At 31.9% G+C, this 27,915-nt stretch overlaps 1 protein-coding gene and 1 long non-coding RNA gene across 3 annotated transcripts in view; one reads left to right on the top strand and one right to left on the bottom strand.

Annotated features, from left to right (window-relative positions):
• Positions 1–213: 213 nt before the first annotated feature.
• Positions 214–27,299, bottom strand: LOC117165085 (uncharacterized). 2 transcript variants are annotated; one of them, XM_033348547.2, is made up of 4 exons: positions 27,148–27,299; positions 10,366–10,625; positions 5,741–5,860; positions 214–2,781 (listed from the first exon to the last, which is right to left on the bottom strand). In XM_033348547.2, exons 1-4 carry the CDS (start codon positions 27,169–27,171, stop codon positions 2,223–2,225), a joined length of 963 nt encoding a protein of 320 aa, XP_033204438.1. In that variant the 5' UTR covers positions 27,172–27,299; the 3' UTR covers positions 214–2,222. The 2 variants fall into 2 exon arrangements, with proteins under 2 accessions (XP_033204438.1, XP_033204437.1); XM_033348546.2 differs by lacking the exon at positions 27,148–27,299 and adding an exon at positions 22,072–22,696.
• The window catches only part of LOC143303312 (uncharacterized), a 28,523-nt gene continuing 24,261 nt past the window's right edge, over positions 23,654–27,915 (top strand). Inside the window, exon 1 of the long non-coding RNA XR_013059486.1 lies at positions 23,654–23,750. This is a non-coding gene — a long non-coding RNA (uncharacterized LOC143303312). The remainder of the gene's footprint in view (positions 23,751–27,915) is intronic.

Below are 27,915 nucleotides of genomic sequence, written 5' to 3'. Positions count from 1 at the left end.
CAATGTTTTTATGGATTTTCCCGAGGTTTCAGAGGGAAGGCACCGGTGTCCTCTTATCTCCGACATATATAATACAGTATATATGTATGTATGAAATGTATGAAATTCGTAGAAATTGAAGTTTTGCGTACAATTGTGTTTACTGAACTCTGAAGATGGCTATACATACTTGCGCTTGCATATTGGAAAAAGGATTGAATTATGACAATCATATATATCGTGATAAGTTTTATTCCTATTGTCGCTATATATAATTATAGAAGTTTGGTTACTTAATTTATAAATAATTTAATATATAAATTAAATAAAAATTTGTATCGAATAGTATTATACGGACAAAATAATTAGTTTCAGTAATAGCAGGAAACACATTTCAACATTATTATCGAAAATGAGCGCCGGATTACGTTAAAACACGTCTTTGTGGTTGCTTTAAATCTACTATAGTTTTAATAATCGCTCATTGACAAATATCCTATTCATCCCAATAAACAAATCATAATATATAACATAACAAATATTCGTTGCTAGAAAGTAACCAGAATCTTTGAAATTAGTTGAAATATTTAACGTGTTTTTATTTAGTTTCATAATAGATAACGTAATGAATTAATGTTGATTAAAATTATTGAACGCACGTTCATGTTGCTATATATATAAAACACCATTTCTGTTTTAATATTTTCAGTATTTTTCATTGTAACAAGCATAATGAAAAGTTAACGAATATGATTTACTTTCACCTACACTCTTCCATCACTGTCATATACTGTCATACATTGATTCCGACTTGAAGTACTTACAGAATAATTACGAGAAATTAAACTGTAAACTTTCAAGTTTCTGTCTCAAACACAGCTGCGGATGTTAAAGCGTATTGTGAAAACTCAAGTACAGACAGTCAACTACAAACGAATAATTAGCACAGAAATTCGGAAGAATTGTTAGAGACGTAGCGTTGCTATAAATGTTTAACTAATTTTTTTAGAATACATTTAGTATAAAGTTAAAGCCAGCTGGATTACACTATCCTTTGTTGTAGGATTTAGATTCCTTTAACAAAAGAAAACGGAGAGAAAACCTTTACTTTTCATTAGCACGAAATATTCTGTATTGAATCCATACTATGAATTTTTCTAATCGTTACAGGTAATAAACATTTCTTTCTCATCACTTCGATATTAGAATATTTTAGTCGTATTAAGTATAATTTCAGAAGTCACTTATATACAGCGTACATCAATTGGCAGATGTCGTATTTTGGCAGATGCAACACCATGACCTAAATTCTCTTGACTTCCTTGTATGGGATCCGTTTATTGATAGACTTGGAAGAACAAATTAAATTACATTTTTCAAACATAAACAGCGACCACTTTAACTTCGTTACGAATGAATAAAGAGACGATCTATGCGATGCGCTTACTACATGTATAAAGGCAGGACACTCAAACGTCATCTTTAATAAAGTAAAATAAAGTAAGTACGTGACTTTGTTGTTAAACATTATAATAAATAATACTTACATATGAGTAAGAAGAGTATGTAAATTCATTTAAAAAAAGATGTGCCCTAAATTTTTCGTGTGCGTATTTGCACTTACAAAACAAGCAAAGTCGTAGGAGGATATTACCATACCTTTCAACTTCTGCTTAAACAATCTTTTTCTGTCTCTTATCAAATTCAAGATGCGATTCGTCTCAGTTGCGTGACGCATCCTGTATATAAATCAGCAACTAAATGAGTTTCACTGTATTGTTTTTAAATTTATTAATTTTTTATTACCATGCCTACGATGTTTCTTGTTATCTATTTTATAGTAATGGAGTTTTTAACTCAACTATTTGACGCAATAGGTTTCCTTATATTTTCATAGTTTAAAGTATCATTGGAGGATAATAAGTACTACAATAACCTAACATGGCACAACGTTTACAGCTTACAATTCCTTTGTAAATATTGCGGACTAAGTTTTTAGGTGCTAAAAAAGCCTATTTTCACGCTAATTTTGTTATCCACGTAAAATGTGAGAAATACGCATTATACGTAAAATAAGTATTATCGTGGCCTATTATTATTTAACGTCTATTAAAATTTCACTAAAAGTTAGCACAATTTCTTCCAGTTTTACATTAGTAACAAGGCATACAGAGAAAGAAAATCCCAATAAGATGTCGTCCAAGATACCCGTATTATTTTAAAATGAACTTTGGAGAAATATATTACGTTGTTGATCTTGAGTTACGTCTGTACGTATTAGGTAACGATAGATCATACGGAGTTGATTCGAATCCCACGTATTTGTTATTTTTCTGATGTAGAAATCTACCAGTTTGCGGATCTGTTTTGAAATATATTACCCTTCTAATACCAAATGGGTCGATGTAACCGAAAGAACCGACATTTGCTCCACTTGAATCTTGTTCCTCTTCGTGATACTGCCTTTTCAAATAATATTGGAATCCGTTAGCAGTGTTGTATGTTCCATCGAATTGAGGAAATGCCGTTGGATTACTTCGTGATGTAGCTGTTGGTAATTGAAAGCTTGGTTTCAGATGTTCATTTCGAGCAGCAGGAAAATTCTGATAGGTATTTCGAGAATAGTTGTTTAAATTGCCAAGATCAGACGAAGAACTTGGTCGATTTGGATTGTAGTAGTAATTGTTAGAATTAGATACAGCAGAAGAATAATCAGCTTCAGGTTTAATAGTGGTGCTGGCGTAATAACCTGAATTTATGTCGTTACCAACTAAAGGAACAACGTGTTCTCTTTCTGGTTGTCTGAAAAAAAGACATTAACTGACATTAGTTTTTACAGTCGATTAATTTTGCAATTAAACATTTTAACTTTGTTTGCACGTTTAATAACATTATAAAGTGAAATCTCCGAGTGAAATTAAACAATGTGACAAATTAAAATCAACATTTTCCATGACAAAGAAGTTGAAAGCTTAATTTGAAACATGTTCACAAGGTAGCTGAACAAAGATATTATAGTTGGGTAGGGTTTAGGATTGAAAGTTGACCACGTAAGACAATCCTATAGGAATGCAAATCGACGGTGGGCGCATATTTAACGATAACCATTTAACGGCAAATATAACCGGAGTTAATAAAGAACTTATTATTCCATTCTTTATATAATTGTTAGGTAGATGATACATTTACACTGTACATGGAAGTGTGTGTGTAAGCGTCAGAGGACGTCCAGGCCTTAGTTGAGACAAAAGACTGTTGTTAGATGTTAGAAGCTTCTAGAATAGTCTGTTTGACAACACGCGTGCGTGTAAGAAGGTTATCAAGGTCTTCAGAGCGTAATATATATGTATCGATGTTGTGTGCCAATAAAGTTATTAATTTATTATACCTTAACAATAATATTAACAGCTATTAATATCTATTTAATCAATGAAATAGCATTTTATGGCTATCGCCGAAACACTGTCGTACTATACATAAAACATTATAGTTAATAACTATATGCCGGTAACTGCGTATCAAATTTTAATGGACCGCAAATAGTGGAAAAGATTTACCTGCGGTAGGCGAGTATTCAAACGAAGCCTTAGAATGCCGCGATAAAAATTCGAGATAATATCGGGGGAAAGAAGAAATCTTTGTTACATTCAAATACGGATCTTTTCTACCGCTTTTCTATTTCTATTCTAGTAGCTAAATACGGAATTTCAAAGAACGAAAAAAGAAAGGAAATCCCAGAAGGAGTTAAACGATTATTAAGATACAGACAGGGCTGTTCAGGCAGATATGGATACAGAATTTTAGAAAGTTATAGGCATGGAGACAGATTGAAAAAGAAGATGACATACTTTTATGTGATTTATATAAGCCGTCTTTTAATATCATTTCGCTGGTCTCGAAATTGGGTACGTGTCGTATTTGGTGTACTAAATATTAACGAAATGTATACCATACGTGACGTTCAATGCGTTAACTATCTAAATAAAAATTCATAATATGAATGCCATTGTATTACAATACCGTACAATATCGCCTTCGCTTTTTACTTTTTAAAAAAATAACAGTATAAATATTTCAAATGAGCAGGTTGCAGTACATAGAAAAAGAACAAAATAATTTGCTCGCAGCTTTTCGCGAAACGCGCTGCTGTGCATCGTGCGGCTGACACCGGGAACTCAGGGACATGATACGCGGGACCAACATTTGTATGGTTAATGTTGGGAGTCGTAGAAAGAAAGCCTTAGTTGCAAGCTTTGTAATATTATTAACAAATCGACACGTCTCGAGTGGCAAAGATGTACGTTGTGGGTTCTCTGGATTAGATATTGCAATTGAACAAACGCTATATGGCGAAGAATAATGTATTGTATTCTGTATACTATATTCTGTTGCAATTGATCAGTAGTGACTGCGGTTTCTAAGCATTTACGCAAACACGAAAGCGGGCATCAAAGGGTAGTATCAAAAAAACATTAGTGTGACGTAGTGTGCGTCAGGCTGTTCTTCAAGTGAATTCATTTAACCACTAGCCTTTTTATGTCGAAAAATTAGAGGGAAAGGAGCAACGGCGTAGAAAAAAGTGTGGAGACTCCTGCTTCGCGATCTTCCCGATACTTTCAAGATCTATAAGATTCTAACGAACATAAGAATGACGTAGATAGTAATATATATAATTTATGAGAAGCGGAAACACATAAGAAAGTTATAGTTTGTAGAAAACGAAACGCAGGGAAATAATACGAAACCTATTGGGATATATGGTTAAATCCAAAGACGTTGAGATTAACCTAACTGAAAAAATAGAATCGGTAGTATGTGAGCGAGTAATAACGGAGTCGTATCAACGCGATGAAAGGAAGATAACCATGAAAAAGGAACTTTGTAGTTTAGTTAGATATAAATTAGCGAAAACGCGATGGTCCATCAACTAAATCAGGAAAGGAGATAGAAAATACTTTGGCACCTTATAGTTGATTCTCTGATGTAATAGGTACGTGATATAATAGGTACGTGTATGGTGCTAACAACGTAACCAAGTATAGTATTGTATGTTACGTCTAAACTACCACAATTCGTTTCAAATTCAGGAAAAATACATCGAACATACGACAAAAGAGTTTTAAAGTATTTAGCTACGACAAAAAAAGGAAATGACGAGATAGAGGTAAATTGGACATTCGATCTCGATGATAGGCATTCTTACAGCAGAATGGTAGCGTTCTTCGGTGAAAACGCGATTTCTTGAAAATCAATGAAGGAAAAGTCGATGTCTATCTCCACCGAAATAAATAAATAAATAAAGACCGATTACGTAGCTTTAGAGGACATCGTAAAAGAGATCACGAGTATCGATATGATGTGTATGAGTGTGTATGAATAGAGCAGGGACTCTATTCGCGAGTATGTCTATTATTCTCTTCTTAAAATAAAATAACGTCTAATTATTTTATAATAGTTGTAAGACAAACTAAAAGATTTAGTTTAATTAAACATAAAATTCTTTAAATACATATATTTACATAATGCTCAAACTTAATTTAGGTATATATATTATCCGTTGCAGGCATTAAATTTTTCTTTTTGTTCAGAGTTTTATCATTTTAGCGACGATAACCTTAACGATAACTTAAAAATTTTATTATTTTATGCATAAAGACTTGTATGTAATAATTCTAGTAAAATTGTATGTTTTCGTGGCCATCCTATGCTTTTTAAACTTGTATTCTGTCTAAAACTATATATTATAAAGTAGTAATACTACCTGAAAGGATTTGGTGGACGTGCTGGTTGTACAAGAATTCCAGTTTGAGGAGGCACTCGTTTTGCTTCCGTTACAGCATCGTAAATAGGTCTGTTTTTACCCACATAAATCATTTTCGACCTAATACAAACAAAAATTTTCGTATAATTAATTAGATATTTTGATCAATTCGCAGCAATAATAAAAATGGTATGGAATGGGCTCGAATAGGATTGGATGGAATAGAATGGATTAAATTAAATTAAATAAATTCAATTATACATATATTCGATTTTGGGAGTTCCTCGTCTCTTTTATTAAAAAACGTGATATTGTTTAATTATGTAAAGAGAATTTTATTTCATTTTTTAAGTTATTATGAATACAATGGTATGTAAATAATTGTATCGTCCAGGAAGCCTCAGAAGCCCGTAGAAGAATAAAACTGTCTTCTTTTCGTCTTCTCTTTCTTCTTATTGTTCTAAATGACCACATTTATAAATCATTGCGAATTTCAAAGCACTAACGTAAGCGTAGACTTACAATGTTAATTATTAATATGTATATTGTAAAAAAATGTTCACTAGACACAGCTTGGTGAGATTCTTTTGATGAACACATCTAAATTCCACTTTGCGCAGATTGTCATTAATCTTAATTAAAAAGATTAGTTTGAATTTCATATTGTTTTAACTTGAAATTTCCTCGGTATTCATAATTGATTTAATAAGCATAAATAATATATTGGATATAGTATACAGTATATAGTATTGATTTAGTAAGTGTAATAATCGTGATTGAATAAGTATCTTTAATAAAGTTGGGAATCACATATTATTCGACTATTGAGATCGTATCCAATGCCAGCGTGTGCTACAACGTAGAAATATTACAAGAATATTGGGTGGAGGCTAGTATGCAGAATACTTGTTTCCCTTACGCGTATGTAATCTCAAATAGGTTTTCAGCCACGGATGATATCTTGAGTTTGTTCTGCATTTATGGGGTCCTTGGCAGAAATATCAACATACTGCACTATGTGTAAACTTTGTTAAAATGATGGACATGAAAACTTCTTATAGATCAGAACAGGTGATGATACACGGAGTTTTATTTTATGAACTTAACAGGAAGTTAAATTACGAGGTGCTACATATAAAAAAAGCACAAAAAGTGGGTTGCATCGTGTCAGTGAGGGTAAAAGTCTCACCCACTCGCGTATCATGCCGCGAGTCAACTTTAGGCGATTGATTCAGAAAAACTAGCGCTGAAACGATTGGATTAATCCGCAAGACACGCGATATGCGAAGCTTGGATACTCTTGGTTCGACCGATGGAGTAAAACTGTTCAAACGTTCTGCTCTCAAGTGTATCGGCCGTTAAGAAATTATATGTTGCGACCAGGATAGCGTGATTCCACATACTCGGTTTTCTGAAAATTGGTACAAAAAAACATGTCGCAATATTGACCTTGAATTTCAAAATCAAGATCAAAAGGTGAAATTTTTTTATTCTACCGTATTCTACTCATAGCGAGGATTAACTTTCCAAAAGAAACTATAGGCTTCATGAAACTCAACCGTTCTCCTGGAAAGTGACGTTAATGTTCTATTAGCTCTTGTGTTGACAACATTTACGATATGTTCGTATTTCGCAGTCAAATAAAAGGCAAGTAACATGATATTAACGAGGAAACAGGAAATTATTTCTTAGCACGTGAAATAACCGATCACAAATAGAACGATGCCAAGGGTTAAATAGTGTCGAGGAGACTACGATTTCGTATTATTAGTCTTTTTGGGGGCATATAAAGGTCAATTACGTTTCTTTTGGAGTTACGTCGAATAAATATACTTGGTTAATAAAGGCAACATTTTTGGAACTACTAAATATTTCCTATACACCGTAGAATAGCAAATACATACAACTTTTGGTTTGGCTGCAAAGTAAAATCAGGTCCGACAAAATAGATTCTCCGATTAGTGTTGAAATTCCTGATCCTGTTCTCAGATTCAGAACTACACGTAACGATTGTCACATAAATGACCCAGGTATCGTACGGACCCTTGAATGCAAAATGTTCGTTCGGCAATGGAGGTATGCAGTAAAAAATATCCTACGATGAGATTGGATCGGGGGGAGAAAAGGTTACCGACAACCGGTAGGTCAGACCATACAACACCGCTCTTTTCACAACGTTTAGCTCTCATATCAATGTTGAACTCTGTAACTTTGTTAAATCGATCACACACATATATATACAGGGTGGTTGGTAAATGGCGGTACAAGCGGAAAGGGGGTGATTCTACGCGAAAAAAGAAGTTGAAAATATAGAATAAAAATTTTTTTTTAATTTTTTTAAAGATCTACAGTGAGATCCGTTATAACGAGATCCGCTTGTACCACCAATTACCAATCATCCTGTATATATGCGAATACATCAGCAAAGAAAGTGATCAAACTACTTTCAGCATTAATGCTTAAAATGAAATGGAGAATACAATCGTTTAGCATCCACGAGACGTCGCCTACCATTATGCACTTGACAGACTATTTTGAGAATGGACAGCGTGTTCTATTTACCGGCGACAACGCTGCCGATATCGCAGCACATTCGCGAAATACTACATTGGTGGCATTTTTTAAGTTGTATGTCGTTGATCATTTTGCCAAAACGCTACTCTGCAACGAGATATCTTCCTATTGTACTTAAAATTATAATATGTTTTAACGTCGTAAGCTAGGTTCCTCGCTAGAAAAACGCAGTCAGTCACGTGTACACCACCCACCCCAACAACACGAATGCTACTGTCTACGAATGTTACTCCGCGTCGTTAAAAGTCTATCACTGTAAATCGTGCGATGCGCCCATTTCTTCAGCCGGCCTGTAAAACATTCGATCTGTTAGAAAACGACAATATTCTATCTATTAGGACAAGACTCTCATAGAAGCGGTCCTCGCAAGTTCTGCTTCGAACGTTGGATTTTTATTTTCTGTGATATTAGCATTTTGTCAAATATCCGATGTACTATTTTTGTCGATGAAGCACAGAGATAGCGTGCCAGGCCGTACCTTACACCGCATCCGGACCAAGCATTCATTGCCAGACTTGGAATTCAAACGATATAATTTTCATCTCAGCCCTTACTGAAATTGATAAAATCGTACAGTCGATATTAGGGAAGAGCGAGAGAACCCTAAGCCTTCTTTTTTCGAACAGTGCACAAGATCTTATAATGAACAGAAGATATTTGCAACTAGATTAACCCTAAATGACGATCAAGAATTGCATATAATGCGATTCTTACCAGTGCGCGAAACGAAACGTCCTTTGGACGCACCTGATAGAACAAGAAAAACTTTCATGATCAATTTGCTGTTTAACAATCTACGCTTCGAAGGTCGAATTGCGCTTGCAGTTGCCTCAGCTGGGATAGTTGCAACGTTTTTAGCACGCAATGTCTAAATTACCATCAAATATATGTTGAGATGAAAACGCCGTGTGCAACATTTCAAAGCAAAGCGTTAAATCCAAGATTCTTTTATCATGTTCTGTCATTGTGTGGGACGACAGTTCAATGTCTCGTAAAAGTGGAATAGAAACTTTTGGTAGAACTTTCAAGGACATTGGTAATAATAACAGAGAGTTGATAGGAAATGTCACTGTGTGCTAGAAGACTTGGTAAACCTTGCCCGTAATATTCAAAGGTACGTGAGCTGAGTCAACGAATGCCTTAAAAGATCTTATGCGTGCTCCTCGAATCAGGAGCTTTCTCTTACCATAAACGTCTCTATGGAAGGTTTTGCGAACTATAGCGGAAAGGTTCCACTCGATAACCCACTTTTCTAATATTTTTTGTAATATGGCCAAGAGCATGAATGAATTATTCCGACTCTTCTTTTAACACATCTCTTTTTTCCGGTTTCAAGAGCGAGCAATATTAGCTCCAACAAAATAAATCGGTAAACAGTATCAACGATTTCATTTTAAATAATGTTGATGCTTCTTCTCAGATTTATATCTCGATCGATATAGTAGTGGACGAGCAGGACACTGTTCATTATCGCGTCTCTTCATTCATTAAATTCCACGGATATGGCAATTTATTTTTTAAAGTCGAAGATAGTAATAGATGTAATCAGGGTTAATGGTAAAGTAAATCCATCAAAACGATACGATGGAACACGATGTAAATACACAATCTGAATAAGTATAGTATAATAGAGACGACAGTGTTGACAGATTGCTACTGGAGCAAAAATCATGATACGTCGAATACCAATGACTTCATCGGATCTACCATTCTAATGTAAACGGTGGCAGTTCCTTATTAGACTTGTTACGCTATGACTATTAATAAGACACAAGGTCAAACATTCAAAGGTGGCAGTTATACGTATCCTGTCCCCATGTAAGTTCCGATAACAACCTGTATTCGCTTGTTCCGAGTGACAACACTATTAACGTAGTGTAAGGAGGCTCTGGGTTAGGTGTGAATGAAACGTGTCAACGACTAGTTTTATACAAAATTAAGCCCATTATCGTATTGCGTGGAGTAATAGAAAAATTTCAACGAGATTTACTACATACGTAACATAATATACGTATGTTTAGACACGCACATTTTATAATTATTTACGTTACCTGAGAATTCGAAATCCGTTATCGTCAGCTATGTAATCTTTGAGTCGTAAATATCCAAGAGGGTCTAGCCAGCCTTCTGTGCCGATAACTGTACCATCCAATAATCTTTTCTCCTTTCTGTATTGTCCATTTAATGTTTGGAAACGAAAGTACCTTTCAGGTCCTTCGTCGGTTTGAATATGATATTGCGTATTTGGATCAACGTTCCAACCACTTTTTTCAGCTTCTATTTCACTCGTAGACAAACACAAGATGGAAACCTGAAACGATCGAAAAATAACAATTGTTTTCCCGTAAATTGTAAATTTTATTTTATGCTATGTCGGTAAGTGAACAGAGAAATACAATAAGGTAACACCTCTTATAAGAAACCTGTATAAGATGATTTCAGTATTTTCAAGGTTTTATTAGAAAATGAAAAATATATCGTTTTATTCTTCATAGGGATCATAAAGCGAGTGATGAATCGTTTAATCGTTGGTCGTTTAATAAACAATCTGATGCACTGTTTGAACAAAAATTTGAGATATAATTGTAATTTGAGTCTACAAAATACAACAATGAATCAGGATTAATAAATTCAAAAGGTGCTTCAAGGATCCGCATACAATCAACAATAGCATTGTCAATATGCGATATTGGAATCTTCTCTGTCACATTTGGGATACATTTCGTTTACCGTGTAATTTATATAATATTCTGATCAGTTTGGAAATTAGTGTTCATCATGAGCTTGAATGTTCTTCGAGTTAACACCATAAATATTGATTAAGAATATGGTATAATACAGTCAACATCATTGTTAATATTCCTATTATTTACTGATATTGATACTTTGTTTAATTTCGACTTTAGCGTTTTGTATTTAATTTGCAACTAAAGGACTTTGTATTGTGAGAGTCTGCAAGGTAGGATTACTTAATTAATAACGCGAAGTAATAACATATTTAATTGTATTTTAATTTATGTAGCATTAATATATGACGCAGATATAATGTTCAGATTGACACAGTAGAATTTTATTCGTGTCGTTTTGAGTGTGCATTATTTGCGATTATGTTATTGTTGGCGCGTTGATCGCGTCGCAGGAAAAAGGATTTCAATGTATTTCAGCACAGAACTATGGCGCTTAGTCACCAAACCAGTAGACGATCGTGAACAATCCTACAATATGAATCAATCCTTCAATATAAATTGCACGTGATTAATAATATTCTCAATACTGTGTGATCATCTTTAAAGTAGTTAGAAATGGAAAGAAACGTTGTTGGAAAAAAGAAGTATATTCTGAAATTTATTCTACACATTTTCATGCATCCGAGTATCAGATATTTTTCAAATTGCCATTTGCTACAAAAAGATACTAAGATTTTGATTGTATTAATCGATAACCAGTAGCGACAATAATTCCATTCTTTACAAAATAGTATTAAAATATTTATTTGTATCTAGTTTTGATTGTAATGCAACATGGGAAATTGTATTCAATTCTATTTCTATCGATACAAAAAACAATATTCAAGAGTTTAGTCTGAGCTATATATATATATAAAATACTTGTTTTTCTCATTTTTAATAAAAGCTTACAAATTTTTTATTACATGTCATTACTTTAAAACAGCAAAGAAGTTCAATGTCACAATACGAAAAGAGTAACTGAAAAATAAAAAAATACAAGAATCCTATAAGCAATATTGCGAATCAATATATTGATATAAATAGTATACTAATACAGATAAAGCAGAATAAATGAAATGAAAGATGGTACAACTGTCTATAGGAACTGGAGAGCTAAAGTTATTAATTTAGAAGTTATTGTAGTTTGAAATTTGCAAAGTTATTTCAATATTTACGCTATAATAAGCATGCGAATCATCCGCTGGTGTAGTCTAATCACCTTTCTTCGTGTTGCATAACTTATATTTCGTTCATATTTGTAACAAAACACGTTGGTAGAAATCTACATATTTAAAAGCAAACTTTCTCGCATTATTACTACTTTGAATATACAAGATATGTAAGAAATATTACAAATTCGAAGAATATGGATAATGTATATATGTTTTGTTTGTGTAAAACAAAAGGCAAAGAGGTTAGTGTTTATATAGATTAGGTAGATATATAGGTTTATAGTGTTAACTGTACGGTTATTGTAATTCCAGGGGCAAATTAGCTTATGTAAACGAATTTTATCTGAAAGTCATATCTTCCGAGATTTTACTGATAATACAACTGTTTTAAACAGAATGATTTATTTTTTGCTCCTCGTTGAAAAGATAAGATGAAAACGTATCTACTCATGCTCCACGCCACAACCCTCAAATAACTTGAGTCGAAAATTTCGCAAGCGAATGCTGGAAGTGGAAGGTCGTGTCCATAAGCGTATCGAGTTTGAGGACAATACTTCCATATACAAGTAGGAGATCTCATGTTCATTATGTTCGTATTATCATTATGAATAAGTAATTAATATCAATCCTCAATCGCAAATGATGAAATGGATCTCTGAATAAGAACATTTCCAAGTCCATGGTTTTCATCTTTAACTTTGAATCTTTCGTTTTCTTTCGCAACACCATTTTCTGTCCAGTGATACCAAGAATGTTAAATTTATTTTTATGGTTAAAAATTACATCATTTTAACAGATGTCACTTTTTAAGCTGAATTTGCTAGATTTTAGACATATTATGTCTTTCCTTTCTATTAGTTTCGCTTGTAGTTTTATTCCTATAACTTCGCTATAACTGGTTTCTTCTAATGCCAACCGTGTAGTGGATATTGTAACAGATCAACGGATAATTGTAATGTACTTAATGTACGATCTTGTTTTATATTTCTTATAATCCTTTTTCTGTTATACACGTCTAAAATGTATGGTTGTCCTTTTCGGGCTATGGGTTCGTACTGTTGCACTACTATAGCCATGTTGCCTATTCGGCAAAAATAGTACCAGAGAAAAATTCGTTTATAAAGACGATACTGCAATTCATCCAACTCTTGGTAGTTGCGGATTTGATAGGTAGGTGTATTGTTGATTTAGCAATAAGCGCAAGTCTCGGTTCAAGTGGAGTTCCGGTTCGACTCGTTATCCTGAGACAGATATACAGGGTGGTTGGTAACTGGTAGTACAAGCGGTAAGGGAGTGATTCTACGCGAAAAAGGAAGTCGAAAATATAGAATAAAAATTTTTCGTTTGAGGCTTTGTTTTCGAGAAAATCGATTTTGAATTTTCGCTCGGTGCGCGTGCACTTTATCACGTCTCGTTATAACGGATCTCACTGTAGATCGTTGTCTCGATGGAAAAATTAAAAAAAAAGTTTATTCTATATTTTTGACTTCTTCTTTCGCGTAGAATCACCCCCTTTCCGCTTGTACCACCAGTTACCAACCACCCTGTATATAAAAATATCTAAATATTCGTGGAGGATTAAAAATAGGTAGATATACATATGTTAAAATAAGTGTTACTCTTTCATCCCAAATGGATTCAGTGGATTGATTCTCGATTTTCGGAAGCTTGACATAATACACACGAATTACAATACTTACAATGACGAAACTAAATAGGAAGAATTTGTGGCTCTCAGCCAATATGATTTTTCTTTCGGATGATTTAGGGAAATTATATTCTAATTTTATATTGATATAATGCATTATATTCTAATTTTCTTTTAATGTAGGAGGCAATTTCCAATGTTCTAATGGTCTATTGTTTAAAAGTTATGAATAAACTTTTAGTTTTCCGTATACTACATCTACTTTTCTTGAAAAATGTGATACATGCACATGCATCTCTTGTATTTCTTGATGTAATATTGCTATTACAATCAATATTCTTACTACACATATGTTTGTTGATATTGTTTCTTTTATTTGTTGATTTTTTACTCGTCAATCATTTAAGTGTTAATATTACAATATATCATTAAGCGTTGCTGTATACTGTATATGTTGACAAGGATAAAAGTCTCGGGTAGCCGAAAATTCCCATGCTTGGTTCACTGTACCTTCTATAGTGTTATTTATTCAAATAATATTCGAAAATAAAATTGGAAATCAATTGAATACAGTTTAGAAAAAAGTATTTTATTTTACGTATAATGTATTTATTTAATGCACCTTTTGGCCAGTGATTTTCTTTTTTACTTTGCTTATCTGTTCTTACAATTTGAGAGGGACAAACTGCTTTATGCAGAAATAAACACAACATATAACCGATAAAGAACGTGTTATTGTTGGGACATTGTAGTACATTATTTGTGACTTTGCGATTGTCTTATAAGACGAAACTGTCAACAGACATGTTTTATCGTAAATATTTTGTATGGGATAAAAGAGATACGAAAATATAATACATAAATTTGACGGATGTTGTGTGATGCTGCAGTCTAACGGATTAAGGTAATATTTGAATAAGTATCGTTTGTCAACTATGAATTACTTTTATACATCGATATTAAGACCTTTAATAATGTAGAAATATCTTCAACAATGTTGAGTTTACCAATATATAATTGAGAAAAGATATTTAATTTAAAGAAGTATTACGTATACTAACATGACGCAATAACGTGATCTACAGATTCCAAATTTTGTATTTAAATAATCTATCAATGATTTTAAAGAAGTCGGACAAATCAAAGTAACATACATTTATGTTAAAAAGCTATCATTGCTTTATTCTTTCCCAACATGATGGATTTTATTTGCTTCATCAGAAAACAAACACTTCAAAATTAACGTATTCCTCTTTCTTTTTTATGACACATGTATAACGGTTGGATTTGTTTCAAATTCACTATAAGATTGGTACAAATAAGTACGTATACGCATGATTCCATTTATAAGAAGTAAATGTTCGTAACATATTTTGATATAAAAATTCTAATATTTTTTTTATGATGATAAGTATATAGAGATACACAAAGTATCTTTTGCATTGATTTTGCTATCACATAAAAGTTGACATATTTACCCTAAGAATAAATGTACAATGCATTAAAATCATTTGCTTTTTTAGATAGCCTATGGCTGTTTCAGAAATGAAATTTTCGCAATTTTCTATTCAGAAGACCAATAAATTAGACATAATCGTTACATTGTATTGTGCTATAAAAGAACTGTTTCTTTCCGATAATTTTCATGGCACGCTAATGTTTATCGTTATCGTTACATTTACTGTATTATTATTTTTTATTCTTCTCGAATATCAGACTGTATAATTTTGCTGAACAAGCGCTCTGAATAATTCTCAAAATTACAATTTTATCAGTATATATTATTATTAAGAAAATATGGAAGCTGCAAGTAGCAATTAAGTGACATTATAACCATGATATTATTCCAGTATTTAATTATACTTTTATAACTGCTCTATTATGTCTCGATTGAATAATTATTGGTTTCTTATTCCTTATGTCGCGTTCACACTGTTGCTTACAAGCTGTTATGGACAGTTGTGTGGATACGATATTAGAGTGTGCAATATCATGTTGCGAAAGGATTATAATGAGATCTGCACATGCAGTGTAATATAATCGAAAGTAAAACAATTACAAAAGCTATAGTAGTTGAAATTGTTATATATATATATATATATATATATATATATATATATATAGTTTACAAAATTACTCTAACCATTACGAGATTCGAGATAAAATAGGGAATCATAATTTGTTCTCAATAATAAGAAAACATGTTTCGAATAAGAATTTCAAATCAATTTATAACGTTATTTTGGTGATCACGGTAACAAGATGCTTTAGGGATACCACTTTTTTTGATTGGACAATATATTCTGTCGTTCGAAAAATAAATATAATAATATATCAATCATAATTTATAATAAAAGACCATGTCTTTGTATAAATATGTGAATGTGCATTGTCGACCAAGCAAGATGTATATTTATTTATTGTGAATTATTAAAGATGGAAATAAGTTTTCATTTCTCCAACGACATGCACAAGTTAAATTATGGCACAACATTTTGCAGTCTTCTCTTCTTTGAAAACAGATAATGTCGATTTGAATAACTCGTTTTCGTGTTTTGTATCTTGACTTATCGTATTCTTACAAGATTAGAAGAAGTCTACCTCTATTATTATAAAACTGAGATATAATAAAATATATGTACACTAAAATCATCAATAATAAAATAAATTCACTTTAGATGTCGCTATAAGATACGATTGATTAAAATTGTAATTTACTTTCAGTGGGATGGAAGATATTTTTAATATAACTAATATAAATTTAATATATATGTGTTTATATAATATATAAACATTATGAGACAAATGTGAAGATGTGCGTGCGCAATTATATTCGATTCTTTTTGTAATGTACTTCTAGAAATGTATTGCTAACAGCAAAATTATCTTTAATGTCGTATACACAGATTGTTAATGATAAAACGAGGCAGTACAAAGAATAGTGAGATCTGCAGTATTGGGGACAACGGAAGCAAGGGAAAGGTGACGGAGAAAATAACTGACAGGGATCGTACAGACAATGCTTTACTAACAGTAATTTAGCGGTTTCGACGCTTACTTTAGATGTCACTATAAGATATGATTGGTTAAAATTGTAATTTACTTTCAGTGGAACGGAATATACATCCATTTATAATAAGGAAAATTGTGAGTTTATACACATTTAGTATCTGTCAAAAGTTGGGACCAAGTTATATCGGTGGAACATTGACGGTATATATTATGGGCCTAATTAAGAAAAAATACGAAATACGAATTCGCGCCATGAATCTATTAAGAGAATTAGTAACGCGTTTACTGAGACAAGACGAAATATAAATGAGTTGCACAGGGTAATAAATTCTACTTTCAATCGCTGTCAATCTTATATTGTCAAAGGCAATGAATATTTTGAGATACTGGGGACAACGTATCAGTTACCTCTGGAAATGCTAAGAAAGTTACGCTATCTTTGACGATCTTAGACAATAAACATGGCTCGTATATGCAAGTAGACTAGAGAACGTTTATTTTCTAATAAGGTTTTAAATAATCTGCTTTACGTTTTTTTAATTCTTTTGCCCCACAGAGTATACCAACAAAGTTTTGCCGTTAAAATCAGGGCACTCTTGATTTCAACTATTTATTAAGTCCTTCCCGTACTTTATCGAGTCAGACTCGCGATGAAGATTTTGACCCAAACACGAATATCGCGAGTCTGACTCGCGACCAGATACTTGGGCCAAACATAAATATCGCGAGTTTGACTAGCGACCAGATACTTGGGCCAAACGTAAACATAACATAACATAAGCCGAGCTCGCGGACTGTTTTTTTTTTTTGCCCGTTACGATCGTGACTGAATGTTAGTTTCTACATTTCTGTTCGTATTGCGACTGTTTACGAGCATCAGTCTGGTCTGTTTAGCGCGCGTCGATGTCTACCGCTTGGGCCTGAGTTTCGTCGAACTAAATGGCACGGGAAGCGGTTAACGAAGCTCTTCTTAATTTTTCAATATCATATAGCCAAACACTTTTTACAGCTACTGTATGCAATTTGTAAATTTATGGAACTTTATAAATGATATATACTTTGTACGTTTTGCAAGTTTCTAAATGTACGTTTCTAAACATATGAAAATTAATATTTAGATTAAACGAATTAATGATTAATTTCCAAAAAAAATATGACTGATAATTTCGAAGAGGGAATTTGCTTTACATTAGAATATACATTACTTGCTAATAGTATTCATTGTGTATTATTGGACGTTGTATGTACGTAATTAGATCAATTTTAGTTCTATACTCAAATGTGTGTCACAGCAATAATCCTATTCATTAATAAAATTGACATTCATCGAGAGTCCATTCGTTTTCCATATTCAATTACGACCTTCGCAATTTCAACTTGACATGCATAACACGTTGCATTAATTATTAGTGCATTTTACTCAACAACGTTTTGCCATACGTCCTAAGAATATAAGCGCATCAAGTTGTCCCTTTTATACGTTACATACCAGATATGTGTAACTTTTAATATTAAAGTAATATTTTATTATGTTTATTTTATCGGAAAATACAAAAATATTAGGTATTATAATTGCAAATATTTATATGTTTATTTGCGCTTTCAATTACATTATTGTATTACTTAATTTTATTAAATATTATCGTGATATAAATTTTTATAAATATATTTTCTTACACAACCGGTATAAATATTTTTTTAATATTAATTTTAATTAAAGGTTAAGGAAAAAATCTGTCGATATATTAAACGCCTCAATTGCAAGGAATTAAAAATAAAATATAAGAAACATTGAGGAACATGTTTCCCAAAATTCATGACTTTCAAATTGTAAATACTACATAAGAGACGACATATTACAACAGGGCGAGAAGAAATATTATTGCAAACACTATAATTACTATTGTGTATTAAGATGTGGAAATGAGACCAAAGCAAGGAAATACTGGAAAGAAGAGGGAGAAAAAAGATGCAGACTATGTGAAAGGAAAGAAGACCTGAGACATGTAATAGAAAAATGTGAAATAACGACATAGACGACAATAACAACAAAGGACATAAAAAAAACACCAAATGAGACTGGAGAAGGTCTAACAGAACTAAAAGCAATAATAGAGAAGAGAAGGACAATACAAGACGGAGAGGAACGACAGGAAGGAAGCACAGCAAGGAGGTAGCCCAAAGTTGAAATAGTTTTTAGTCATTAGTTTTTAGTTTTTTTAGTTTTAGTTTTTAGAGATAGAATAATTAAAGGAGTGCAATATAATAGAGTGGATAAGAGGGGAGGTAGATATATAAGAAGCGAAATAGGTATAAGAGGTGTAAAACCAATTATTGCTTCGTCCAAAGCCGAAAGGCACAGACTAAGCAATAATAAATAAATACTATTGTGTATTAAAATAATGAGTAATAGTTGATGCATGTAATATAATATTTAAAGGCTCAAGTTCAAAAGTATTTATTGCTTTTACTTATTCGCGATTTATATAAGACAGGAGAAATGTACAAATTTTTAGTTATATAATGTTAAGGAACGATAATACTTGTAAATTACAAGAAACTCTAAACGTTAGGAAAGAAGATATATATGTACGCAGATATATCGTGCATACACAGGAGGCCACATTTATCTCCGCCACCCTTTCTAATAACTCTCCTATTTGTCACGATGCAAGAAATTATTTTGCGTGAAAGTTATTGTATTTCAGGGGAGGAATTGAGCTCTGAAGGTAAAAATCATCTGAAAGTCGTATGTCCTGAGATTTTGTTAGTAGTAATGCTTTTTTTAATGAAACGACCCATTTTTTCGTTTACCAAAAATATCAGAGCAGAACGTATGCAACCATGTCCGATAATATTGAAATGACGAAAATTTCTTTCATTTTGTTTCAGTAATTCACCTTCCTTGAACTTGTACCTCAATGAATTGCTTGCGGAATTTTTGACCCAAATTATTTCAAGTGATATGTCATGGGACATCGTATTTAGTGGTAAACAAAAAAATAGGCCATATCCTTTAAGTGACATTACTACTAGTCAAAATCTCAGAAAATGTGACCTTGAAATGACATTCACTTTTACAGTCTAATTTTCCTCCTGAAATGCATGTACAATAACTTTCTCTTGAAACATTTTTCTGTATCGTGACAAATAAGAGAGTAATTAAGGTTGGCAGAGTTAGATGATATATGTATATGTATTTATAATGTCCTTTCTTCCTTACTCGCCAGTTTTTCACGGTCTATAAACACATGTATGTTCAACCAAACTCTGCTTACATGGGAGCGAATGTTGTGTGAAAACTTATGTTATGTGGATATTATTGGGTAATTAAGAGTGGGAATTTATGTCATACATGACAATATGTAATATGTATTAATATAATGAGAATAATTATAATAAGATTATTATAATCGTAAGACGTCTTAACATTTGCTCGATGATACTATACCATAGTAATAAAAATGAAGCACTATGTAATAGTACAATGCATTAAAACGCGGAATTAATTAGCTGATGTTTCATTCTTAAACGCATTTAGATTTATCAATTGTGTAAACAAGAATAACAACCGATGTATATATGTGAAAAAACACATAAAGATTTGTAGATAACTAAGGTATTTAAAAAAAGTATATGGAAAAGTAATTTGTTTTAAGTAGAATATTTATATAAATACGAGGATACTAGCATACGTATACGTATTAGAAACAGCAAATTTTCACCGTTTTTGTTATTAAATATGTTCTAAATATACAATGGTTGCTTCTACTTTTTTGCATGTATTTTGGATACAGGATTAGTCTAATAACGGGGCATATATGCTGGCCATATATGTTCCTATCCCAAATACAAAAAAATGTAAAAGAGAATTTTGCATTGTTTATCGGGTTTTACCGCAGCGTATTCTTTCAGAACTGCGCCGGTGCAGTTGCAAAGAGCAATTGCATTTTATTAGATGAAACCCTGTGATTTTTTTGCCTTAACTGATTCTTCTTGGCAATCTGCATAAACAAGTATTAGAATACAATTTCAAAGAAATTAATATTTTGTCAGATATGTCAAATTTTATAGAATGTTCATCGATAATTGAAATGTCACGTCGCGTCGTTGTTTATGTTTACTAACAGTGATATTAATGAGAATTCTCGTGTCATTTATGATGCCTCGTGTTCAGACTTATCTAGACTTATCATCATATTCAGTTATTAACTAGTGCAATATCGAAAGTTATGTCAGATCGCGTCAGTGTATAGTCGCAAAGATAGGTTTTGCAAGTAACGAGAAAGTGGATGTGTTTATTGTTCTCATCAAGCGCGATAAAAATCCAAATCCTGCAGCAGAGATCATCGTCGCGAATACGCCAATCGTGTACAACTGCCGTGAACATATTTTAGGAGAAGAGAACACAATTGAAGAAAGTATTGTTGGTTTGAGCAAAAAAGGAAAGATTATACACAGCCTAGTTGTAGGTACAAAATGAGAAAAAGCGATAAAAATGATTTCGCACCCTCGTTTAAACTTAAATCTCCTTCGGTTGTTCTTGTGGGACTTTTTAAAAAATAGGAAGAGAATGAATTAAAGGAACTGTTTAAGTATGAGTGCTGATCGATATGAGGGAAAATATAAGAAAAACGAGTGAAAAAATGTTTAAAGTAATGATTAGGTATTTTGGAAAGTTAGATAAAAGTTATATGTTTTGAAGAGTATTGGCACGTGGAATTAATCAATACAAATGTACTAGTGTCTTTTTGTAAAAAATCGCACTGCACGGCGATAGAGCTTGGTAAACAATGAAAAATTCTCCTTTACAGTTTTCCCTGACTACAATCAAAAAAACAGTTAAGTCCAGTTCAGTTACCGAACTCGTTTTGCATTTTAAATACACTCTTTATAAAGAAACGCTGCTTCATCATTTGTACATGAAATATAGTTTTCAACATTTTCTGTTGGTCAGAAATAAAGGTTTCGAATAATTGTTTTAATTCTATTAAACTATCCACTATAGTATATGTGCTATTAAACTATACTATAAAAGTTTGTTACGCGCACCTGATACATTAATTAGGATACGAATACGAAATTGTATTTATGTTTTTCCTACGTGTTTTAATGCGAAGAATGCAGCCAAGAGATGCATTTGAGACGTGTTATATCTAAGGCAATTAATTATAAAAGTCTCAGAATTCAGCTTACCGTTAACAGGTTCAGGCAGCTCAATATCCACAAAAGCATAGTCGTTGCAATGATTATAAAACTACAGTAGAATTATATCACCATGCTGTTCTTTTTTCTTCCCCTTCTTTCCGTGTTTCTTCTTCTTTTTTATAAATCACGTATAAAATTGTTCAAAGCTAATGGATATTTCGTCGTCTAACGATACTTTTTGAAAGATTGTACATTCTCAGAATTCAGTAAAGGAAAGTGAAATGACACAAGACTCTACTATTTTTAACCAAATCATATAAAGTATTTCATAGCTCATCCTTTCTTTGATACATAAAACTTAGAAAAAACGGACATTCTTGATTTCAAACATAAAGCGATAAAATTTAAACAACATTTTTCATTTTCCTTGCAGTGCAAAAATTAAAATGGAATTTTAATATATTTTTTATCTGAATTTTGTCGAATATATCTTCTACTTTAAATAGCTTGTGTGATCTATTCAGTTGGTCTTTTATTATTTGTAAATGAACTTATAGATAAAAGTGAAAATGAAGTAGAAAAAGGAAATCGATATATGTGTACCACAGTGAATCATCCGCACGGATTTGAACGAAGTGAGCGGAGCAGACGCGATACGGGGACTGAGACGATGTGGATGCTTTGTATTTTCAAAGCTATCGCCGACCATTCTATGGATCTCCACTCTTTCCTTTACCGTCATTCCCCTACTCTTTCAAGGAACTGGCGCGGGTTTTCCTGCATAAAATCATTTTCATCTCATTTTCTATTTAAGCACAATAGCTAATCTTTTCCATTTTATATTTGTTACCTATAACGAGGCAGCAACAAGATATCGTCATGTTTCGTATGATCGAATGTTGATTTAGTGCTTTTATATTTCTTTATATTTCATATCGTTTCTTTATATTTGCCCGTATAACATTTAAATAACTATTTTATAACTTATGTTCGATATTTCGAATTTCGAAATACGTAGTTAATATAATTAATAAATACCTTGCTTTCATACTACATTATAGATTTGTAAGTACTGCAATGGCCACGTAACGCTATTCATATTTTTGTATAACTAATTTTCTATCCCTAAGTTGTTAAATGTAGAAAATTGAAGATCACATTACATACTCGTTACGCTGACACTGAATGACTTATTGTTGGTATCACAAGTGTAAATCGATCAATGTGTTTGTTCTCTTACGTGTTAATGTATATTGTTCAACTATATATTGTATTGTGTAGCTTGCGTTATATTATCTTCGTATTATCATATTCATCCGTAATGTTCATTATAATATAAAGTGTCTATCAAGGTTTAATTCGCTATTATAAAATACTATTACGCGGTCTATATGTATTCTCGTAACTGTATAGAAACTCAAGTTTTAGATTATAATTTTGTATTTGATGAGGACAAAAAGTAATTGTACGATATATATCGCAAGAATTGAAACGATGTACAACTATGTATGTTGAAACGACATAGTTACGTGCATCCAGGTATTACATTATATGATTGCTTTAATAGCATTGCGTTTAGTTTAGTCAGGGTCAGATGAAGTACTATAAATATTTCTGTGCAGGAAGTTCGGATTGCTGTTGAATAAAGATCGATCATGACGTGTATAATCACCGATCGATAGACGAGCCTACCTGACATAGGTAAATAGTACTTATACTACTTATAGGTAAGTACTTATAGTACTTATACTGATTTGAAAGATAAAATGACACTGTGGTCAAGTGCAGAGCTGCACATGAACAAAAAATGTTACAATCTCGTAATTACACGATACGGTACATATGCGACGAATCAACTCCTATTGATCCTTTATTTTAAGAAAGTTCATTGCCAATGAACACATTAATGAATTTATTGCAGAAAATTTCATTTTTAAAATTGTAAATATACGATAATAAAACGAATAATGTACAGTTTTTTAAATTTACGTACAACGAAAGAAAAGGATTCTTTCGTTTATAGAATTTCCAATAATGAAAGTCGAACAAGGTTATCAGAGCTACATGCAGGAAAGCCCAATTTATCTTTTTATAGCGATCAATTGGTCGAGTTTCACGATCATATTTTCTCCTTCGTTTGCATCGCTTTCACTTTTACGAGTTGAGACTCTTGTACACGTTGAATTGGTACAACTGTGTGCGTATATATGAAGCGTCATCTTTGTCAGTGAAACTTTTATACGTGTATCGTGTTAATGTTGCATATGTTCTAATTTTCTCTTTTTTTCTTCCATTTGAATTTTTGCTGCTACTATTTGGTTTTTTTTTTTTGTGACAATGTATTACTTTATAGAAAGTAGAATATTCTAATTAATCTGCTTTTCGTTTACAAATATTTATTAGCGAGTAATGTTAGTCGATATCAACTAAATAATAGGAATTTAAAAAATGTTAAATTACCCTATATTTTATTAAAACAATTCATTTATTAAGAATGATAGAAAAATATATTTCTTAAATTATGCACACATTTACTGATAAATAATAACAATACGAAAAACATGTTTTAAAAGGTGTATATATAATCGAATAACTTACATGAAATAACTTCGATCAAATAACATATATGAAAGTCATTGTGCGTGCAACGTGTATGTTCTACTTAATAACCACGGTAAATATTCATTAACAAGGGAGATGATATCTTTACGAAAAAATCATAAAATTTGCGTGATTTTAAAAGCTGTCATTTACAGAATTTTGTATTCTTTTTGACTTGTAACATCGCGAAATTGTCTACATGAGTGAAAACAATAGCGAGTTAAAAGTATAATTTAATGTTTATTTTATAAGCAATCTTTACGCTTCTTGATTCTTGATTCTTGATAAAAATTATTATTATCGACATAATAATCCTGTCAAGCTTTTCACGAAGCGTGTAAGGATCAGCGATCAGTATTCTTTCTATTCTGTATGCCGTCTATTTATAAAGAAAACAAAAGACAACATTGAGAAAACTTCTCATTACCAGTAAGAATAAACAATTGCCAGGAAATAGATAGAATCAGAAACATAATCTCGCAGTCGGTCTTTGTGCGAAAATACATATTGTACATATTGTCCATGATTTTAATATCCATCTCCACGATAAATTTCAGTTTGTTAACTTCAAATATTTCATAGTAGTTGAAATAAATCCAATATATCGAATAAATATTTCTTTATTTAAAACCTCGTTTTCTAGAAAATCGAGTTTAAACGTATTTAATCAAGAATTAGTCCGATACACGCGCACTCGGTGAATTTTTAAATTTGATTTTCTCGAAAACAAGGCTTTAAATGAAAAGATTTTATTCTACGCTTTTGTCTTATTCTTCGTTATTTCCACATAAATAAGTTTTCTGATCGTACCACGCGTCTTGACAGATATTTTAATCATTTTACGTATGTGTGTAAGCAATCCATAGATCTCCATCTCTTTATCAAAATTATGACAATCTCTATTAAAGCTCTCTTATAATAATACGTCAAAATTCAAATACCTGTAGCGAAAATATAACTTTTTCTTTCGTTTGCTAATTCGATTTATTTCATATTTTATCGACGATTTTAAGTATAATAAAGGTAATTCTTTACGATAGATTATAAATCGCTTTAGAATCTGTATTAATCGAAATGAAGTTCAGAAAATTGTGAAAATGTGAAAAAGGTTGAACACAAAAATAAATTTTTAATTATAAGCGGACGTAAAGTAAGATACTTGCGAATAGGCAAATGGACGATTTTGATATAACGTTTACAGTTTGAAGTAATATCAGAATCGCTCACTCATATAGAGTTTAGGATGTATCATATCGTTATTTCATTGAGATCAACCGATAAAAGTATTGTCTTTGGACTGGCTGGATTGGAATATTTTAAAATTATTGAAAGAACAAATTTCGATATTAAGAAATAAGTATGTATAAGTGGCTATACTTCCTAATGGATACACATTACTAAATCTCTAAATTTTTTATCATAATCCCAATGATATATATACGTTCTAAAATTAATAGAGACACGTAGTGAAACAATATGTCAATAAGTTTTTACGTACTCAGTTTAATCAGGTTTAAACTATAGTATAATTTTCACAGATGCAATACAAATGCTTAAAATCAGCTTAAAACCGAATGTTATTTCGATTATCGCTCGCGTTATACAGAATGTCACCGAATTGGCGGTACAAGTCGAAAAGATCTACATGAAAAGATAAAACAAGATTGTACAGTGACATTTATTCGTACAGAGCTCCATTTTCGAGACTATCGAGTTTGGAAATCAGGTATACTTGAATATGGCTAATTCCCGACTGGACAGGAGTAGAATAGTCAATAGGAGATTATTCTACGTGTGAAATAAGTTCTAGGTTAATTCCTAACTAAACATGTTCATACTGTACTTTCTTGAAGATGATCCCTTAAACGAAACAATTTTATTCCACATGCTTCGTTTATTTTCGCATTTAGAATAACCTGCTGATCGTTTGCTCATATTTAGTCGATAATTAGCCATATTACTAATACCTAGGACAGATATTTTTATGACATATTTGTCACTAAATTTTCGATTTAGTTTTAGATTCAATTCCTTTCGGTTTGTACCACCAGCTCGGTGACACCCTGTATATCTAATTTAACGTAACCAAATAGTTAAAACCGAAAAAAGGACAAAATATCCAACGCATACTCACGTCGCAGTCGTTAAGCGAGAAATAACTTTTTACTTACACTTTGCAAGAAACGAGAAGAAACGATTTTCGTATATTAAAATTCAGGAAAGGATATTTAAATCTAAATTGGAAAAATGACAAAAATGATTGATTTTAAATCGATACTACTAAAGTAAGAAATGTATCTAACTTGAATGAATATATAAACAAACATATATAATTTTCAGCAAAAAAACATGCAATTTTCTTAATAAGAATTAACATTAACAATAGGGGTAATTCAATTACAGTAGCGTTTTGTATGTTAAATATTAGATAGAAAGAAAAATATCAGATCTGAAACTATATTTACGTTATATTAATATTGAAACTATGATACTTAACGAATGTTTGATATGGGAAATACTTACCACATGTAGCAATAACAGCAGCATCCTTTTTATTTTCACTGAATAGAATGGATATCAATGAAATATGTATTAAAAATGAAATACTAATCTTAGTTGTTATTGGTAAAAGTATAGAAAACAATCCTCTCGAGTCTAATCACAACCACTTACTGATCCACCGCAGCCAAGTTGAAGTTGAATCACAGTTAAAGGCCTACGTAAATAAACCTACGTATCCGTACTTGGGAGAGCAGACCGGACCTACGCCTTCGCAATTCTCCTTTACGGATTACAATATGATTGTGTGTTTCACATATATTCGTATTACAGCGCAATACATATACGTAGTCAAACGGTACCGTACAATAGAATTTTGTTTTATTTTGTTGACTCCAATGTTACGTCGCTTATAGAGACATTATACATTTTTACGTTACATTATACATGTACATTACATTATTACATTACACTATACATTAGTATGCTCATTACGTCAACATTTTCTAGTAGAAAAATATTATAAGGAGAAAGAACATTTATGTATAAGTTCTAAATTTATTTCTATTAAACGTATCTATTAGTATCATTCTATGAGAATGTCACAACTTATGTGCCATATTCTCATACTCTCGCAATTAAACACGTGACAAATGACAGTATATAAATAAATTTCTATTCTCTTATTTTATACAAACTTTTTCAATTATTTTCTTGGATAAATGAAATGGTGTATCAGATATCATGAAACGAGCAATTCTTGTAAATTTTATTTTCAAATCAGGCCCAAGA

Source organism: Bombus vancouverensis, chromosome 11 (assembly GCF_051014615.1).
Source record: "Bombus vancouverensis nearcticus chromosome 11, iyBomVanc1_principal, whole genome shotgun sequence".
Taxonomy (NCBI): domain Eukaryota; kingdom Metazoa; phylum Arthropoda; class Insecta; order Hymenoptera; family Apidae; genus Bombus; species Bombus vancouverensis.
The sequence above is the reverse complement of the archived record's forward strand: the minus strand, read 5'-3'. Positions and strand labels throughout refer to the sequence as shown.